The sequence below is a fragment of the Odocoileus virginianus genome, chromosome 20, assembly GCF_023699985.2.
Source record: "Odocoileus virginianus isolate 20LAN1187 ecotype Illinois chromosome 20, Ovbor_1.2, whole genome shotgun sequence".
Lineage (NCBI taxonomy): Eukaryota > Metazoa > Chordata > Mammalia > Artiodactyla > Cervidae > Odocoileus > Odocoileus virginianus.
In genome coordinates, this window is record NC_069693.1 from 736,394 (window position 1) to 756,099 (window position 19,706).

At 53.3% G+C, this 19,706-nt stretch overlaps 2 protein-coding genes across 11 annotated transcripts; both read right to left on the reverse strand.

Moving 5' to 3' along the window:
* Positions 1-261: 261 nt before the first annotated feature.
* On the reverse strand, positions 262-6,491 carry LOC110140937 (tigger transposable element-derived protein 1-like). Of its 8 annotated transcripts, none has more exons than XM_020899637.2 (4): positions 5,742-6,491; positions 4,419-4,871; positions 2,567-2,646; positions 262-2,197 (listed from the first exon to the last, which is right to left on the reverse strand). In XM_020899637.2, exons 2-4 carry the CDS (start codon positions 4,816-4,818, stop codon positions 452-454), a joined length of 2,226 nt encoding a protein of 741 aa, XP_020755296.2. In that variant the 5' UTR covers positions 4,819-4,871; positions 5,742-6,491; the 3' UTR covers positions 262-451. The 8 variants fall into 8 exon arrangements, with proteins under 8 accessions (XP_020755296.2, XP_020755290.2, XP_070307692.1 ...); XM_020899631.2 differs by having other exon boundaries at positions 4,419-4,875; XM_070451591.1 differs by having other exon boundaries at positions 4,419-4,875; positions 5,352-6,491.
* A 3,648-nt stretch (positions 6,492-10,139) lies between these two features.
* Positions 10,140-19,704, reverse strand: LOC110141009 (tigger transposable element-derived protein 1-like). 3 transcript variants are annotated; one of them, XM_070451599.1, is made up of 5 exons: positions 18,050-19,704; positions 17,310-17,344; positions 14,634-14,806; positions 14,021-14,458; positions 10,140-12,124 (listed from the first exon to the last, which is right to left on the reverse strand). In XM_070451599.1, exons 4-5 carry the CDS (start codon positions 14,093-14,095, stop codon positions 10,286-10,288), a joined length of 1,914 nt encoding a protein of 637 aa, XP_070307700.1. In that variant the 5' UTR covers positions 14,096-14,458; positions 14,634-14,806; positions 17,310-17,344; positions 18,050-19,704; the 3' UTR covers positions 10,140-10,285. The 3 variants fall into 3 exon arrangements, with proteins under 3 accessions (XP_070307700.1, XP_020755399.2, XP_070307699.1); XM_020899740.2 differs by lacking the exon at positions 17,310-17,344; XM_070451598.1 differs by having other exon boundaries at positions 15,705-19,704.
* Between the last annotated feature and the right edge of the window lie 2 nt (positions 19,705-19,706).

The following is a 19,706-nucleotide window of genomic DNA, read 5'->3' on the forward strand; positions in this document are numbered from 1 at the left end:
CACAGCTGTAGGTCTAACAGAGTTAGCCTAGGGACCTAACAAACACAACTGGCTACATAGTACTGCAACAGTACTGCATTTAGTATGGCTACATAGTACTATAATAGTACTGTATATAGTACTGGCTACACAGTACTGCATAGCACTGTATACAGTACTGGTTACATAATACTATAATAGTACTGTATGTAGTATTGACTACAGAGTACTATAATAGGTTTATACTTTTCACATAAATAATACATAAGAAATAAACACACACAAAATAAAGAAAGCATCTTTAATCTTACAGTATAATACCTTAGAAAGTACAGGAGTACAGCACAACACCTGATTAGAGGGACTGGCATGGAGTGAATAGGCAAGAAGTTACTGGTGGAGCAGGACGAGGAGGGGGAGCTGGCAGAGAGAAGGACCGTCAGCAACAGGAGACGGCGGGAGGGCTGTGATGTCACTCAGGCCTGACGTCAAGGCACAGGTTCTGGCTCCTTGCTGGATTCAATTCCATCTCCCTCTTTAAAAGCCGATCCAGGGATGTCTGGGCAGTGGCTCTTTTTTTCTCATCGTAGATGACACGGTAGCACTGGATTGCGTCCTGAACAGCTGCCTCAACCTTCGTGTACCGTTCTACATTCGGGTCCTGGGCCTCGAAAATGAACAGTGCCTCCTCAAACAGAGAGAACCCCCTGGCCATGTCCTGCATCGTGAATCTCTTCAGCTCTTCACTTCGTTCTTCCTCCTCCTGTCTCTCTTCGTCCTTTCTCTGGGCCTCCAGTTCCATCAGGTCTTCATTAGTGAGCTCCTCGTGTTGCACAGCAAGGAGTTCAATGAAGTCATCCTCCTGCAGATCCAGCTCCAGCTTCTCACTGAGGGTCACTAAGTTGCTGAAGACCTCTCTGGACTCCTCATCCACCTTCTCCAATTCACGAAAATCATGAACAAACTGCGGGCAAAGGTTCTTCCATACGCCATTCATGGTGCCGGCTGTAACCTCACGCCAAGCAAAGTCAATGTTTTTTATGGCCTTGTAGATGTTATAGTCCTTCCAAAATTGTCGCAAGGTTGTTCCTGACTCATCACTCGCCTTCACTGCCTGACGAAAAGTGTGACGTAAATAATATTTCTTGAAAGTCGATATAACTCCCTGGTCCATGGGTTGGATAAGGGGCGTAGTATCCGGTGGAAGACGCACTACTTTGATGTTGGGATGAAAATCGTCCATGAACGGGGGGTGGCCTGGAGCACTGTCAAGCAACAAAAGAATGTTAAACGGGATGTCCTTCTCCAAGCAGTATATCTCTACCTCCGGGATAAAGTGGTGGAAAAACCAATCCTGGAAAATGGCCTGTGTAACCCAAGCTTTGGGGTTACTCTTCCACACAACAGGAAGAGAGCCCTTGGCTATATTTCTAAGGGCTTTTGGGTTCTCTGAATGGTAAACCAAGAGAGGCTTCAGCTTCATATCGCCAGAAGCGTTGCCACCAAACAGCAGAGTCAACCTGTCCTTTGCTGCTTTATAACCTGGCATCAACTTTTCCTCCTTACTGATATAACTTCGGTCTGGCATCCTCTTCCAGTACAGTCCTGTCTCATCCACATTAAAAACCTGCTCTGGTAAATACGCCCCTTCATCAATAATTTCTCGAAGGATGTCAGGAAATTCCCGGGCAGCAGCCATATCTGCACTCATTGCCTCGTCACTTACTTTTACGTTGAGAAGATTGGCTCTGGCCTTGAACCGATAAAACCAGCCACAGCTGGCATTAAAAGACGGGCCATCTGATTCTTCACCATATTTCTTCTTCAGGTCTTCATACAGGCTTTTAGCTTTCTCTTGAATCAGCATTATGTTGAGTGGGGCTCGACGCTGATGCTGGTCCTGCAACCACACGCTGAGAAGTTTCTCCATCTCCTCCATCGCTTTCCCACGCCGCTTGGATATGATCGTCGACATCATCGACACAGCAGACTTCACATGTTCCAGGATCTTGTCCTTGTTCTTGATGATCGTGCCGATAGTTGAACGGTTCAAGTTAAACGAACGAGCAACGTCTGTCATCTTTTCACCTCGCTCCACTCTCTCAATTATCTTCACTTTCGTTTCCATCGTTATTGCGTGGCGCTTCTTAGCAGTACCAGCTACGTCACCGCTGCTCTTACGCTTGCTTCCAGACATCCTGGGCTTGAAATAAAGATACTGTACTACTGTACTGTGAAGTACACAAATGCACAACCCTATGTAGAGATTGCATGCATGTGACAATGTACCCCAGACATGTGAATTAACTTACGTGACTGGACATGCAAACACACGTTCACATCTTTAAAAGTTTGCAACTGGCAAATTCATATACAAGGGACTTACTGAACTCTGTATATGATGGTGTGAGCCTGGACCACGGTGCCAGGCAGTGCCCAGCCCAAGGGTGAGGGACCGAGGATGGGGGGCAAGGGGGTGCTGGGCACAACTGCTTACAGTGACCTTCCCAGGGCTGGGGTAAAGAAGGGTGGGGGGCAGAGTTCAGCAGGATATGGCATCTCTGACTGTGGAGGACTCACAGCTCACCTGAGCTCCATCCGAGAAGGGTTTGGCCAGCTCTGCAAGGTCTCCAGGCTGTTGGTCCTCAGGAGGGGCCTGGACCAGGGCTGAGGGAGAAGGGGAGCATTAGTGTCTGCAGCCCCGCCCCACAGACACAGGGGTTGGACACCCAGAGGTCAACGTGCGGCTAGACAATGGCCAGGGACTCGGAGTTGGATGAGACCTCACTTGCCCTCGGACTCACACAGAAGGCAGCAGCCCCTTCTGACCCACATACACGCAACCTCAAGAGCACACCCAAGGCCTCTGAAACCCAAGTCACTGAAACGCCAAGGAAGCATCTGACGACTGTTTCATTGGGCTGCAGCTGGGTAGTCGATAAAAAGCTGTGTCAGCAGGCCTGAGCTGTCCAAGCCCTGCCCGCTCCCAGCAAAAGTCTGGCCCTTTATCTGCTCCCAGTAGGGGACCTCAAAGCCCTTGGAAGATTCTGCCTGGTAACAAAAGGCAAGCCCCCCAGGGGACAGCACCCTGGGCGTGCTGGGGCACATCACTGCCAGGGTTACTAAGCACAACCCACACAGCTTCCGCAGGACAGGACTCTGGAATCTCATGCCTGGTGTCTCTCAGAATGGGCACCTTTTCCCATCGCTGACTTTAATCTGCATCCTTTCACTGTAATAAATGACAACTATGACTATAACAGTCTTGTCGATTCCTGCAGCTCCTCGCAAATCACTAAGCCTAAGGGCGGTCTTGGGGACCCTGAATGAAAACATCGGTCTGCACAAAGTATACATAAGTTCACATGAGCATTAATCCTAACACCCAAAAGGTACCAAAAATCCAAACATCCATTAACAGTTAAAACAAATAAACAGAATGTGCTATAACCATACAATTGGATATGACAAGGCATAAAAACCAGTGAGATACTGACATACTACACCATGAACGCTGAAAACATTACACTCAGTGAAAGAAGCCCATCCTCAAAGCCACATACTATATGACTCCATTTACTAAGACATCCAGAGTAAGAAAGTACACAGAGACACCAAGCAGGTTAGCGTCTGCCAAGGCATTGGGAGAGGGCAGAAAGGGGCTGGGCACGGAGTTCATTTGAAGGTGATTTCATTACGGTGTTAGACACGGGTGGTGGTTGTATCACCTTGTGAATATACTAAAATCCATGAACTGTACGATTTTTTGATGTGTGTGTTACAGCTTACTAAAGATGAGTTTTTGTCTGTTTGTTGAAGTGCTATGGTTTCCACCCCTTGATACAAGGGGCCAAGCAGGCAAAGGAGCTGCACAGACACTGTGCGTGAACAAGCACACAGAGGCCACAGGGGACTGACAGCTATCACCAGCCACCTCTCCGGCCTGCTGCATGGCTGTGTGAGTGCACACCCAGACCAAGGTGAAGACATCATACAGCACGAACTACAAAGCCACCCTTGGCTGGGCTTTCTCCACTCCCTCCAGAGAAAGGAGGACACTCTACTTGTGACTGTAGGGTCTCATCATCCAACTCAAACCAGACTGGGCTCCATCAGGCCAAAGACCTTGCTCTCTCCCTTCCCCGCTGGACCCACAGGGCTGGCACATGCCATGCACTCAGTGAATTCGCCAGGAAGAAAAAGAGAAAGAAGGCCAAGAGCACCCTCAGAAGGGGAAATGTCATGCCAACCGCAGGCTCGCACCTCTGGGAGGCTCACAGGCTAGGAAAGTCTCCAAACAGGTCATGGCTTCTGAGTCTTCTTCCCAACGATGAGGACACAGAGGACCGGGGCACACCGAGCAGGCACTCAGGACCAAGGTTCATGGGCTGGGTCCCCCTGCACATTCCCCTGCCCCAAGCCCACTCCCTGGGGCTCACCAGTCTCCTGAAACATCTGGGCGAGGTCCTCCACGAGCGCCACAGCCTCCTCGCCACTCTCAGGGCACTGGGACTCCACCCAGACCCGGGTGTCGGGGGGCAGAACGCCCAGGAACTGCTCCAGCACCAGCAGCTCCAGCATCTGCTCCTTGGAGTGCACCTCAGGCCGCAGCCACAGGCGGCAGAGCTCCCGGAGCTGGGCCAGCGCCTCGCGGGGCCCCGCGGCCTCTTCATAGCGGAAGCTGCGGAAGCACAGCCGGGGGTCCCAACCGAGAGCAGGCAGTGGGGTGTGGGGCTGAGGCTTGGAGAACGGTTCCGGATCCCAGGGGATGTCCTCGTCCTCCTCCACCTTGATGATCACGAGCTCCTCCTGACCGAAGGGTGCCGGGTCAGCTGCCATGGTGAGGCGTGGGGAAGCTGGCCTCCCCGTCTTCACTCAGCCACACGCACCGTCTTCCTGGTACACAGGCACACCCAATCAGGGCTGTGGACCACCCACACCCCTCCACCCACTTACACCCTGCACGGCCACTTGCCATGAGGGAGCGCGTCCCCAAACCCGGCCACCTGGGCAGCTGGCAGAGGACACCTCGAACTGGGAACCTGGTTAGTACAGTAAGGGAGAGGGTCCTGGAGGGAAGCCTTCAGAAGTTCAGGCCAGACTGGGCCAAGGAGATGGGCTGCTCCTGGGGAGGGAGCATGGACATGTCCAGTGTCTCAGTGACAGAAAAGCCGGTCAGCAGCCAAGCAGAGGTGTCAGCGTGAACTAGCGGAGCCCCAGTGACCAGGGAGGGTCCCAGCCCAGGGACCAAGTGCCCAAGTGCAGGATGCAGTCTTCGGGGCACTGGAAGGAGTGACAGAAGGGAGAAGTCCACGATGGCAGCTGGGGACAGGGAGAGCAGCCACACAGGCAGAGCAAGAGCGGGAGCCTACCCTGAGGGCCTTCCTTCACGTTAGGCCCCTTTGGGGCCCGGTCCTGTTTAATGGTAAAATTTCCAAACAGCAAACAGGAGCTACTGCTATAAATGTTCACCAAAAGATCCTGAAAACCAGCAACCCCTCAGCTGGCACCTCTGGGGAAAGGAACTGAAGAAAGACGTCTGCTTTTCCTTTTGTAACGTCTGCAAAGCATCTGAATTTCCTTCTTTCCACCGGTCATTTGCTACCACTGTAACTTAAGAACACAGATCATTTTCCGTGCCAATGAATGGCTTTAACAGGGTTTGTCAGGGCTCGCCTGAACCAGGCCGCTCAGTCCAACAGCGCCCAAACACCCGGGTTCTGACCCCCGAGTACCCTGCCCCGACCCGCCTGCACTCTCACCTCAGGGGGACACGCGCGCAGGTGCAGCGGGAGCAGGGTGGTGGCCTGAGCTGCAGAAATCAAGGAAGACTTCTCAGGGGAGGTGCGTTTAGGGGCAGCTGGGCGGAAAAGCTGACCGAGTGTGTCCACAGAACTGGGAGCCGCCGGCCGGAGGCCCAGAAACTCCGCCAAGGAAGCGACCAACGCGGATGCACAAGAACTGACTCTGAGGCGCGGCGAGAGCCCAGATCCTCGCGGATCACTTCCGGGCTGCAACTTGCTTCCGGGACAGGCCCAGTCCCGCCGGACTCCATGTCCCAGCAGCCCCTGCGCCGCCGATTCGAGGATATCGCTGAGTGCCTCAGGAAGCCGGTGGTGATCCTCTGCCCTCTTGTCCCGCGCCCTCTGGCCAGCTGTACACCCTGCCCCGGGCTTTTCCCCACGCGCCTGCTGTCTCCCGCGGACTCACTGCTTTCAGGAGCTACGCCGGCTGGCGTGGAACAACGCCGCCGTGCAGAAACGACGACCAAACACCCTTCCCAGGACCAGGAGTTTTCTGGCTGCCCCACAGACTATTTCCGGAGCCTTGTTCCCACTCTGCCCCTTGCCCCCTCTCCCGAGTCCCCAGCCACCTCCCCACGACCCTGCACGCTAGCCAGCGGAGGTGAATGGGGGTAACCCAACGCTTCTGCAGCTCTATGACAATCTCCCGCGCCGGGAAGTGGAATTGGCGCGAGCCCCGCTCCGCCTCTGAGGCCCGCTGGGAAATGTAGTCCTTGGTTTGTCACAAGACCCTCCCAGCCCAGCTGCCGATACAACATTCCCCAGGGGGCAACTGGGTGATGGAGTTCCTCAGCGCCCTGAGACCGGTGCTCCACTGCGCTTTGGCTGAGGTCCGGTCCTGTCCCTAGTTCTGAGGAAGGGAGCGGATGGGTCCATGCGCGAGCGGCCTCTCCGCCATGGCCTGCCTCACGACCTCACCTGCGTCTCTACCCCTCCCTCCGTTCAGTTTAGTTCAGTCGCTCAGTCGTGTCCGACTCAGCGACCCCATGAATCGCAGCACGCCAGGCCTCCCTGTCCATCACCAGCTCCCAGAGTTTACTCAATCTCATGCCCATCAAGTCGGTGATGCCTTCCAGCCATTTCCTCCTCTGTCGTCCCCTTCTCCTCCTGCCCCCAATCCCTCCCAGCATCAGGGTCTTTTCCAATGAGTCAGCTCTTCACATGAGGTGGCCAAAGTACTGGAGTTTCAGCTTCAGCATCAGTCCTTCCAATGAACACCCAGGACTGATCTCTAAAGGAGATGGACTGGTTGGATCTCCTTGCAGTCCAAGGGTCTCTCAAGAGTCTGCTCCAACACCACAGTTCAAAGGCATCAATTTTTCAGCGCTCAGCTTTCTTCACAGTCCAACTCTCACATCCATTACATGACCACTGGAAAAACCATAGACTTGACCAGACGGACCTTTGTTGGCAAAGTAATGTCTCTGCTTTTTAATATGCTGTCTAGGTTGGTCATAACTTTCCTTCCAAGGAGTAAGCGTCTTTTAATTCCATGGCTGCAGTCACCATCTGCCGTGACTTTGGAGCCCAAAAAAATAAAGTCTTGACACTGTTTCCACTGTCTCCCCATCTATTTCCCATGAGGTGATGGAACCAGATGCCATGATCTTAGTTTTCTGAATGTTAAGCTTTAAGCCAACTTTTTCACTCTCCTCTTTCACTTTCATCAAGAGGCTTTTTAGTTTCTCTTCACTCTCTGCCATAAGGGTGGTGTCATCTGCATATCTGAGGTTATTGATATTTCTCCCGGCAATCTTGATTCCAGCTTGTGCTTCTTCCAGTCCAGCGTTTCTCATGATGTACTCTGCATAAAAGTTAAATAAGCAGGGTGACAATATACAGCCTTGACTTACTCCTTTTCCTATTTGGAACCAGTCTGTTGTTCCATGCCCAGTTCTAACTGTTGCTTCCTGACCTGCATACAGGTTTCTCAAGAAGCAGGTCAGGTGGTCTGGTATTCCCATCTCTTTCAGAATTTTCCACAGTTTATTGTGATCCACACAGTCGAAGGCTTTGGCGTAGTCAATAAAGCAGAAATAGATGTTTTTCTGGAACTCTCTTGCTTTTTCGATGATCCAGCGGATATTGGCAATTTGATCTCTGGTTCCTCTGCCTTTTCTAAAACCAGCTTGAACATCTGGAAGTTCACGGTTCACATATTGCTGAAGCCTGGCTTGGAGAATTTTGAGCATTACTTTACTAGCGTGTGAGATGAGTGTAATTGTGCGGTAGTTTGAGCATTCTTTCGGATTGCCTTTCTTAGGGATTGGAATGGAGGGAGCATCTCCTCCCACTGGGTCACCTGTCTCCTCCAGCCGCTGGGCCACACTCCGGCTCCACCGGGGCTGCTCCTGCCTCCCCGTCCGCAGGCATTTACCAGCCATACCATGCTGGGCTGCCTCAACAGGTCCCTGTCTGATGCCTGGCATTTTGAAATGACTGGCTTCCAAAAGCTGGGCACCACCTCACAGAGTCTTCCCTATCCATCCTCTCCTCTGGCCCCCGCTGGATTTGGGTCCCTCACCAGTCGCCCGTCATAGCCATTGTCACACAGAATGTAACCGCCTCTGGACTGGCAGCTCTGAAACTGGTCTCTCCCACCCTGGTCTCCCCACATCCAGCATGTTACGAGTGCCCATAATTTGTGTAATTTATTAATCTAGTCACAAGTCTCCTCAGCAAAGTGCCTTCTCTTCTTGCCATCCCTTTTGCTGCTCTAGCCAGGAAAGCAGGCCAGAGGCCACATCTGACCTTTCTCCCTGGAAGGCTGGACCCCCGCCATGGCTCAGGCTGCTTTTATGTGTTGACAGCGTGCCCACAACTACAAGTGCTAGCTGGGTGACAGGAATGCTCTCTCCCAACTTTACTCTTGGTGTGTCAGTGTGTGCATGTGGGTGTGTACGTGTAGGTGCATGTGGGCACGCACATGCACCCACAGAGGCACATGCAGGTACCTGTGTTGAAAGGAGTCAAGGCCAGACAGCCCTGTCTCACCACCTGGGGCTCATCTAGCTGGGGTACAAGAACGCCTTCCCTTGCAGACTTTGTGTTGACAGTCCACATGGTATGTCTGCAAACTCAGGCGGATACCCCAGTGTGCTTCGGACATCACTTTGCTGATAAAGGTCCATATGTCCATCTAGTCAAAGCTATCATCCTTTCAGTAGTCATGTACGGATGTGAGAGTTGGACCATAAAGAAGGCTGAGCGCCCAAGAATTGACGTTTTCAAATTGTGGTGCTGGAGCAGACTCTTGAGAGTCCCTGGGACTGCAAGATCAAACCAGTCAATCCTAAAGGAAATCAACCCTGAATATTCATTGGAAGGACTGATGCTGAAGCCGAAGCTCCAATACTTTGGCTATCTGATGCAAAGAGCCAACTCACTTGAAAAAGACTCTGATGCTGGGAAAGACTGAAGGCAGGAGGAGAAGGGGGGTGACAGGATGAGATAGTTGGATGGCATCACTGACTCAATGAACATGACTTTGAGCAGACTCTGGGAGATAAAGGCATGGCAACCCACTCCAGTATTCTTGCCTGGAGAAACCCATGGACAGAGGAGTCTGGTGGGCTATAATCCATAGGATGGCAAAGAGTCAGATATGACTGAAGTGACTTAGCACGCGAAGCACCAGGAGATGACGGACATAGAAGACTGGCGTGCTGCAGCCCATGGGGTCGCAAAGAGTCAGACACAACAGAGTGAACAACAACAAGGGGACAGAAGAATGAGCTGAATGTTGAGGCCATTGACACCTCAGGAATTACTGAGATTTTTCAAAGAGCTCTAGATCTGGGAGACCATCAAAGTGACAAAAGGTTCAGCCTCAGAAGCTAGAGAGAAGCCAAGATAACCACGGCACAGAAACCCAGGGAAGAAAACATCTCCAAAGCAAGGAATGGTGCCTGGTATCAAAAGCCACACATGTTCATGGGCTCTGACACAGTGGAGGCTCAGACAACACAAGTCATGGAAGCCCAAAGGGGTGAGGATGGCATGGAAGGTGAGCCAGGAGAGTAGGAAACCCCCATCCAGAACTGGTGGGACATCACAATGGGGCACGGACAGTCAGGGCTGGCAAACAGGAAAGGCTCATCTCAACCATAGCCCCTCACCACAAGGAAGGCTGCTCTGATGGCCTCTGCTTGGCAACTGCTGTTCTACAAGGTGTGTCTCTGACATGGATGGGCACTCCTGGGTCCCACAGCTCATCTGCAAATCAGAAAACACCGCCCTCAAGCCTGGCGCTCTGTGTGCCACTGTACAAAGTTGGCCGTGCATTAGATGTGAAAACCATGAGTGAGATGTGGCAGGGTCTACCCTCCAGAAATAAAACTCATCAGACAAAGCGTATTTGCAATCAGGCCCAAGCCTCAAATCACACAGGTCATTTAAAGAGGTCTGTCCTTCAGAGTCTGTACCCGTGGCCACTCACCCACCCTCTGTGGGCCCCACCTGGGCTGAGTGCAGACTTTCTGACATCTCTTTTGTTGCCACCGTCATGGGGCCTCTGGAGGCCCAGGAGCAGCCTGAGCCTGTAGCCTCCTTTCCCGGAGCAGCTCCCGGAGGTGGGCAAGGGCATAGTAGACAGCCCGGGACACCCGCAGGCTGCGTTCCCAGTTAGGATTGTTCTCTGAGAGGACTCGCAGGCCAGCGGCAAAGTGGGACAGGGCCCGGGCCAGATGCTCGGGGCACAGTGCACCCACACCTGTGCCCTCAGCCTCCGTACCCCCTGTGGCCTCCGACTCCGGTCTTCTAGAGGCCAGGCCCTGACTAGCCTGGCAGGGCAGCCCAGGGCCACGGACGTGCCCACTGTCCATACCCAAGGGGATGGGTGTGGGCTCCCCGGGGGCCTGCAGCAGGTGGCTAACAACATTGGCCTCAGCCTCATCACCCAGGCCTGTGCAGCTGGCTAGTGCCTCGATGCTGTGGGGTAGCTGGGGTACAGCGCTGGGCTTGGGAGCACCAGTCAGCACACACTCGGGCCAGAGCTTTCTCCAGGCACTGTTCATGGTGGCAGGCTGCAGCTCCACCCAGGCCTCAGCAATGTTGTCCACAGCGGTCACGACGGTGTAGCTGCGCCAGAACTCCCACACAGAGGGTTGGTCTGCACCACCCGTCTCCTGGGCCAGCTGGCTGAGTGTGCGGCGAAGATACTGGGACTTGAAGGTGGTGATGACACCCTGGTTCATGGGCTGGATCAGGGTGGACGTGTTCTTGGGCAGGAACTCAACTCGCACGTGGGCCGAGAGGCCACCCAAGTGGACAGGGTGGCAGGGCGCGCTTTTCAGCAGCAGCAGGGCACGGTGCGGGAGGCCGTGGCTGGCACAGTAGCTTTCCACAGCGGGGCAGAAGCAGCTAGTAAACCACTCCTGGAAGATGACAGGCGTCAACCAGTCATTGCGGTTGGAGCGCCAGACCACAGGCAGGTTGGCCTTGGAGCAGCCTCTGAGGGCACGTGGGTTCTCCGAGGGGTACACCAGCAGGGGCTTCAGCTTGAAGTCACCAGCCGCATTGCCACCGAGCAGCAGCGTCAGGTGGTCCTTAGAGGCCTTGGGCCGGGGCCCAGCTGTCCCCTCCAGTGCCAGAAGCATGCGCTCAGGCAGCCGCTTCCAGAACAGGCCTGTCTCGTCCACGTTGAAGACCTGTCGCGGTGAGTAGCAGCCCTCCTCCAGGATGGCGCGCAACACCGCCGGGTAGCACGCAGCAGCCTGGGCGTCGGCCACAGCGGGCTCGTCCGTCAGCAGCACATTGTGGCGCACCTTGAACCGGGCAAACCAGCCGTTGCTGGCCCCAAAGGTCTCGGCCTGGCCGCCACTGCCCTGCTCCTGCTGCAGCTGAGCGAAGAGCCGGCACGCCTGATCCTGGATGAGCACCGTGCTGACTGGCAGGTTCTTCCGCTTCTGCTCCTCGATCCACAGGCTCAGCAGGCGCTCCATGCGCCCCATCAGTGCGCCCCGGCAGCGCGTGAGCTGCGTGGTGCAGATGGGCGTGGCTGCTTGAGAACTGGCCCGGATCCTGTCCTTGTTGACACGGATGGAGGCGACCGTGGAGGTGGCCAGCCCCAGGGCGCGGGCAATCTGCGTCAGTTTCTGCCCCTCCTCAAAGCGCCGAAGTACCTCCAGCTTCAGGTGCAGGGTGATGGACTTCCGGTCCCACTTGGCACTGTGGCGGAAGCCAAGCCCGAGGGGCGCCTTTCCCAAGCCCTGCGGCTGGGGGGGCTTCAGGCTGCCTCCCCGAGCCATGCACTTCAACACGCTCTCTTCCCTCTGCCCGTCAGCGGTACCCAGCGCCGTGCCACAGTGGCCCCTGGGCCTCTCCTGCCACGCCATCTCTGCCTGAAGAGGGGAACACACAGGAGTTACTGTGAGTCTGAGAGAGCCGAAACCACCGCCTGGCCCTTCCGTGCTCTGACCTAGAGCCCACAGCCCTGCAGACCACTGCCTCGGAGGCAGGTCCAGTCCCTTCTCTCCCTAATGCGAAGCAAACTGCATACACACTTCTGAGCATCCTTTGCAACCAGAGGAGCATTTCACTTAGTTTTCGTTTATGAGATCAAAAGAGATCTGCAGGAGGGCAGCAAAGGCTACACAGACATAAAGAACAGACTTTTGGACACAGTGGAGGAAGGAAAGAGTGGGATGATTTAAGAGACTAGCACTAAAGTATATATATTACCATATTTAAAATGGATAGCCACTGGGAGTTTGATGTAGACACAAGGAACCCAAAGCCGGTGCTTGGTGACAACCTAGAGGGATGTGATGGGGCGGCATTCAAGAAGGAGGGGACATATGTATACCTATGACCAATTCATGTTGATGTTTGGCAAAAGCCATCACAATATTGTAATTATCCTCTAATTAAAAAATAAATGAAGAGGCTGAACACGCCAAAAAAACAAAAACATCTGCCAGGAGACTTTGCTCTTCCCCCAGCAAAACTCTTGAAACCATAAGGGAATGCGAAGTAAGTCTAGAAATCCTGATCCACCTCCCAGACACTGATGAGCAGGAGCATCTCCATGCTTCTCACTCAGTGTGAGAGACTGAATAATGCCTCTTAAAAAACACATCCACATTCTAATCCCAGGAAACAATGAGTAAATGACCTTTCAAGGCAAAAGGGACAGGTGTGATTAAAATAATAATCTTGAGTCCTGGGTCATCCAAGTGGGCCCTACACGTAATCAGGGATCCGTGTTAAGAGGACACAAAAAATTTCACTCACTCAGAAGACAATGTGAGAAAGAAAAGGCAATGTGACCACTGAAACCTAGAGCTTCAGAAGGAACCAGCCCTGCCAATACCCTGTTAGCCCAGGAGACCCACTGCAGATTTTGGAGCTCCAAACTTAAGATAATAAACTTGTGTTGTTTGAAATCACTAAGTCTGTAGTAATATGGTACAGCCATGACAGGAAACTAACACAGAAGGGAACTTCCTTAAATCACACCACCACTGTGGAGCACCTAGGGACAGAGAAGGTGGTTCTCCACACAGCAGCCAACTTTTCCACACAAGTCAGGGGGGAATTCCCTGGATGTCCAGTGGTTAAGACTCCATGCTTCCACATCAGGGGCACAGTTTTGATCCCTGGCTGGAGATCTAGGATCCTCACAAGTTGCAAAGTGCTGCCCCCCCCCCCCCCAAAAAAAAACCAATGGCCCCTCTGCTCAGGGTCCTCCCAGGCCGCCCACCCCGAGTCAAAGCCACAGTAATCACCAGCTTTGTCAAGGGCCTCTAAGCCTCCTTCTCTCCTTTGCTTACTCGTGACCACATCCTTAGGGCAGGCTAAGGGCACCCCCAGCCCAGGGCCTTTGCTACTGTGGCTCTTTGGCCCACAGTAGGGCGCCCACGAAGAGTACCTAACCCTAACCCATGGGCTGCACCTGGCGTACAGAAGGGTGGGCATGGGGAAGGCTTCCAGGAAAAAGGCCCCGAATTCCAAACAAGTCAAGTGCCCGTCCCTCTCTCTCCATATCGATGCCTTCGCCTGCTCAACCACAATTTTAAACTCCCCCTCGCCCTCTAGAAAGCCCCAAGCCCGCCGGGGAGGAAGGCACGAGACTACATTTCCCAGAAGGCGGCGGGGCTTCCGACGACTCCCATTGGCCCCTTCCCCGCGCGTCCGTTCCCTTCCCCCCCCCCCCCCCCCCCCACGAGAACCGAGTGTATGGGCGCCTCAGCCCCTTCTCCCGGGGCCCCGGCTTCCGCGCGGCCGACCGCCCTCACCTCCGGGCCGCAACATGGGCCAGCTGACTCAACTGGGCCTACGGGGCTGCAGAGCCTCCTCATCTCCGGCCTCATTCGCCGCTTCCCAGCGGCGGCCGAGCCCAGCCTTCATCTTTAGCGACGGAGGCGGAGGTTGCCGGGCGACGACCAGGATTGGAGGGGAATCCAATACTGCTGCTGTGCCCGGTCGCCCAGGGCCTGACGGGAAGTGTAGTTCTGTGAGGCGCCTGCCCAACGCTGAGTCCAAGCGGGGAAGCTCAAAGCCGTGTCAGTCCAAGGATGGCTTTCTTGCCTATTAATTTCCTTCTGTCTTGTCTGCCGTCTGCTTTCCGTCACTTTCTTGTTTTTTCTTCCTCTTTCATGAAGTTTTTAATAAGCTGTAATTTTCTTATATGCATGCTAGTAACTGGTGAAATGCCAGGCTGGATAAATCACAAGCTGGAATCAAGATTATATCAATAACCTCAGATATGCCAGTGATACCACTGTAATGGCAGAAAGCAAAGAGGAACTAAAGAGCCTCTTGATGAAAGTGAAAGAGGAGAGTGAAAAGGCTGGTTTAAAATTCGACAAAGATTCGTATGGTCAAAGCTATGGTTTTTCCAGTACTCACGTATGGATGTGAAAGTAGGACTATAAAGAAGGCTGAGCGCGGAAGAATTGATACTTTCGAATTCTGGTGTGGGAGAAGACTTGAAATGGAGCAGGATTATGTGGTCCTTGCCGCTGCCACCACCACCACCACCATGACGATGTCCTTGTGCCTGCCTTTTTTTCTGTGGAAAACTTTAGTCAAAGAATAATTTAATCAGAGAAGAGAGAAATGCTGAAACAAAGGAAAGCAAAGGAGACTAAATAATAATAATGTAGTTATTAAGCATAGTCAAGGACCTTTAGTTCTTTCTCAAGGGCTATAAATAATATTCTGAGCCATATCCTGTGAGCTGTCTTATAGATACCAAAACACCAGGTGGAAGAACTACATGATGACCAGACTACACCCACGACATGAGCTGCCACAGTTCCAAGAACTGGCTGCAAAGAAATGGGAATAAATGGACCCTAGAACTTAAGATTAACTATACCTAAAACAACCAAGATCATGTTGGTCAGACCACTGATGACCAATTTGAAGATGACTGCTAGAGATGACTGTGTGATTTCTGCATGTAGCCACCCCCCTCCTCTGTCTATGAAAGCTCTTGCCCCCTGCTTGTTGGGGGCAGGAGTCCGCCTTTGGACAGATGTCCAACACCCTCCCCCCCGACCCCAGTTGCCAGCACCGGATATAAAGCAAACGTTCCTTTCTACCAAGCTGGCCTGTTTATTGGCTTTTGAGCGGCGAGGAGATGGACCCAGCACACGTTCTTTCAGTAACAGACTTTTGAGAGTCCCTAGGACTGCAAAGAGATCAAACCAGTCAATTCTAACGGAAATCAACCCTGAATATTAACAGGAAGGATTCATGCTGAAGCTGAAGCTCCAATACTTTGACCACCAGATGCAAAAAGCCAACTCACTGGAAAAGACCCTAAGGCTGGGTAAGATTGAGAGCAGGAGAAAGGAGCGACAGAGGATGAGATGGTTCGATGGCATCACTGACTCAATGGACATGAGTTTGCACAAACTTCAGGAGACCACTTTGGGTTCCCCACCAACATCAGCTTCCGAAGTTGATACATACCATTTTCAGTATTTTGAAATTCCAAATCGGCCTCCTCATGGGACTCAACATCTTGTTTAATTTCTTCCCATTCCCCATATGGGTTTGATTTTTTTTTTTTAATTGTATTTACTTGGGCTGTGCTGGGTCTTCGTTGCTGCACAGGCGTTTCTCTAGTTGCAGAGAGCGGGGCCTACTCTCTAGTTGCAGTGCGTGGGCTTCTCATTGCGGTGACTTCTGTTGTGGAGCATGGACTCCAGGGCTGTGGGCTTCAGTAGTGTTCCTGGGCTCTAGAGCACAGGATCTATAGTTGCGGTGCATGAGCTTAGCTGCTCTGTAGCATACAGGATCTTCCCAGACCAGGGATCGAACCCAGTCTTCTGCACTGGCAGGCAGATTATTTATCACTGATCCAACAGGGAAGCCCCTATACACACACACACACACACACACACACACACACACACACACACATTTTTTTTTTCCTCTAATGAGCTTTGGATTTTTCTTCATTTGGACCTCATGAACTCTTCCTTTAGGGATTTTTTTTCTTTCTTTTTCTGGTTCAGTACCTTTATCACTGTTTTTAGTTTTTTCCTTAAACTTTATTTTTAGCTTTTGCATTGCTATAGAGACCTTTCCTTACCCCCTCCCTTTTTTGCTTCCTGTTCCCCCATCAGTCACTATGTGAATCTGATAGTTGGACTCTTCCAGGGCACCAAATAACTTTCATTGACTTTACTAGATAAGAGATCGTCAGAGTATGGAATGAAATGATCAGGTTTTTCCCATCTGGATTCCCCTGTTTGTGTTATAATAACATGTATAACCATCTTCACTTAATCCTTCTACCCAGTCTTCACTGCTGCTTTTTTAAGTTTCCTTGAAATCCTTCAGGTTTTTCCCACTGAGGTACTCCTGTGGTAAGATCATAACAGAAATGGTAACCCTGAGAGATAACTCATTCTGCCCATTTGCCCTTTGAAGGGTCTTTTTTGTCTTCCTGCTGATTTGATGCAGAGATGAATGGAACAGCACTGGTCACTAACAATATGCTTGGCTCTGAAATTTCTGACTCTGAGTCAAACCTTTTCAAATCTTGTTGGTATCCTTTCAGGACAGCTACCTCCACTGCAGCAAACTCCTTTGATGCTTTTTCTTCTTCCTTTCCCTTCTCCAGGCTTTCCTGTTTAACCTCACATATCCTCTTTGCCACATTTTCCTTATGATTCTTTCCTCTTTCAAGAAAGTAAACACTAGGCCTATTGTCCACTATCCAGCACCTGCAGCACTCGCAGAATTTCTTTGGTTGTGACTCCCAGTAGTCTTCCATGGACTGAACCAGTCGCTCTGATCCAGGCCTAGGTGAGGCTCACATTCCCTATGCGGGATGAGTTGGGGCCCAGCTCACCGAGAGGCACACTGGAGCCTTTGAGCCAGGACCCGGTCTCTTTCTTTCCATCATCCTTCGTACTGCCTTCCTTCCCTGGGTCTGTCTCACTGTTTTCTCTTTCTTCCTATCTGTTCCACATTCGGGGAGAAATGGTTGCCTTCAGACTGTCAAAATTTTAATTTTTGAAACCACTAAAAACAAACGCAGTGAACATGTGTCAAAGAGGTATTTACCTCCGGTGGGAACTAGCAGGATGACACAGGTGGTTCTGGGAAGGTGAGAGAGAAGAAACAACAGAGAAGGTGAAAGAACAAACACTGAAATAATAGCGCAAAGTTGAATTGGTGGTGTCCCACATAGGAGCGGGCAGGCATCTTAGTGTCCTACAGTGTGGTTAAAAAAAAAAAAACTTGGGGTACCCTTCTCTACTGGACAGAAAACATTTACAACCTATCAACCGTTTACAAGTTAGCATCCAACGTCACAGTATCTGAACTCTGATCAAAAGAGTTGCTTCGCTTAGGGAATCAGACAACCTGAAGCAGTCTTACTAGAAACGGTGCTAGGACTCCCAGCCATCTTTTTTCTCTAATTGACAAGTTTTGGGTAAGTTTCCTTAACAAGTGTCCCTCCTGCTCCGTCTGTCTCTCTTCTTGCTGTCACCCTTCTCTGAACCCTTGAAAACTCTCGACCCATTTCACTCTATCTCCAATTTCTGTCCCCGTCTCTCCTCTTGCTTCTGTACTCCTGATCCTCGTCTGTCACTTGAATCTCTTGATCTGCACGTCTCGCTGTAAATCGATTCACCCTTTGTCTCTCCTTTCCTCTCCATCCCGGCCCTGATTTCTCTCCCTCTTGTTAACTGTTCTGACACACATCTTACCAGCCCTGACTCTCTGATCTAGGTCTCTGAGAGTAGAAAGCCCTCTACGCTGTCTGTCCTGCCTGTCTCTGTCACTATGTGTTCACTTACTTTCACTCTCTGCTCGCTGTCTTGCTCGCTCAGCATCTCTACCCTCACCCCACCTCTCCCATCCTCTCAGACACCAGGCGGTACACGGGGTTGCCCTGGAAACCACCTGCTCAGTCCACCGGTTACCGTGGAGACGCCCGGGGCCCGCCTACCGCCGCTGACAACAAAAGAGCGTCAACGGGCCGCGCACGCGCGCGGAAGGCCAAACCGACCACTCCGCTCGGGCCCGGTCCCGGGGCCCCGGCTCTCTGCGGGAAGAAAATGGGAGGCTCGCTTGCGGTCCCCAGGGCGGAGGAAGGGGTGACCCAGTCTCGGCAGGGAGTTGCTATGGAGACGGGGGCTGAGGGCCTCCTAGCGAGGGCCGTGATTGGTGCAGAGCCCTAACTCCTGGAAGCCCCGTAGAGAATTCAGGGAGACTTGCTGGGGTGCACGCGTTGCCCGGAAGAAGGTGCTGGACGCATTTCCCCCAGAGAAGCTTGCTCGCGCCGACGGGTGCCGGGACGCCTGAAAGTGAGGCTGGGAGAGCGGGGAGACACGGCTCCAAGAGTGGTCCGACCGTCCGGAAAAACACTGCCCGGCATCACAGCGGGAGGAGGGTGGAAACTGAGGCGAGCGTGGAAACAGGCGAGAGTGGAAACGGAGGGGGGGGGCGGGGCGGGGGGGCGAGGCGGCGCGTGTGCTGCTGCGCGGAGCATTCTGGGAGCTATAGTCTGGCCGGGAGGGGAGGTCGGCGAGTGCCCATGCTCGGGATCGCGGCGCTGCCTGCTGAGCGCCGAGGTGAGGGCGGGGCACCCTCGGCCCGGAAGATTCGGGCAGGGACCCGGACGGCAGCCCTGCGGGGCGCGGGGCGCGGGGCAGGGTCCTAGCGCTCCCTGCGGACGGGCCCGGGGTTGTCGCGCGCGGAGCGGTAGTCACCGCGGGTTGCCACGGCGACAGAGCCTGGAGTCCCCGCGCCGTTGCCATGGCGGCACCCGGATCTGCCCCGGCTCCCTGAGGCAAGCGCCGCCCGCCTGGGCTCCTGGTCGTTGTAGTTCGGAAAGCTGCGCAGGGCCGGCAGGGTCGCGGAGGCCCAGCCTTCCCCTGGGGTTTCAGGCAGACTTGGAGCCTTAAGGAGACAAGGTCAGACTCACGGGATCGGGCGGCCTCGAAATCAAACGTAATAAACTCCGGTTTCTTTCCAAAACTCGCACCGTAACTTCAGCTGCAAGAGCAGCGCGAGTGGGGCGGGGATCGCCCCCGTTTGCAGACCGGGGAGCGGAGGTTCACAGTGGCACCAGCGACATGGCATGATTACGTGGCAAATAGGCTGGGTCAGGATCTCCGGCTCTCCTCGCAGGCTCCGAGGCCAGCGGTCTGGGGCCCCTGGCACCCCTCTCTGAAACGCCATCACCCGCTATTCCTACCTGAGTCAGGAGGTCGAGGAGATAATGGGGCTCAGAAAAGGGGGCTGGATAGGGGGAGGATGGCGTCAGAGTGCTGTGCCCTACAGTGGGCCTCGCATAGGTGTGGGCTGGGGCCGCTGGAGGGGGGATGACCTGTGAAACCACGCTGGGGGGCAACAGTCGGAGAAACACGCAGGAGAGTGAATGGCGCAGTGATGGGCCGGCGGGAGCGGGGTGGCGGTGGTGCGGACGCCCAGCGGCGGGGGTCGTAGGCG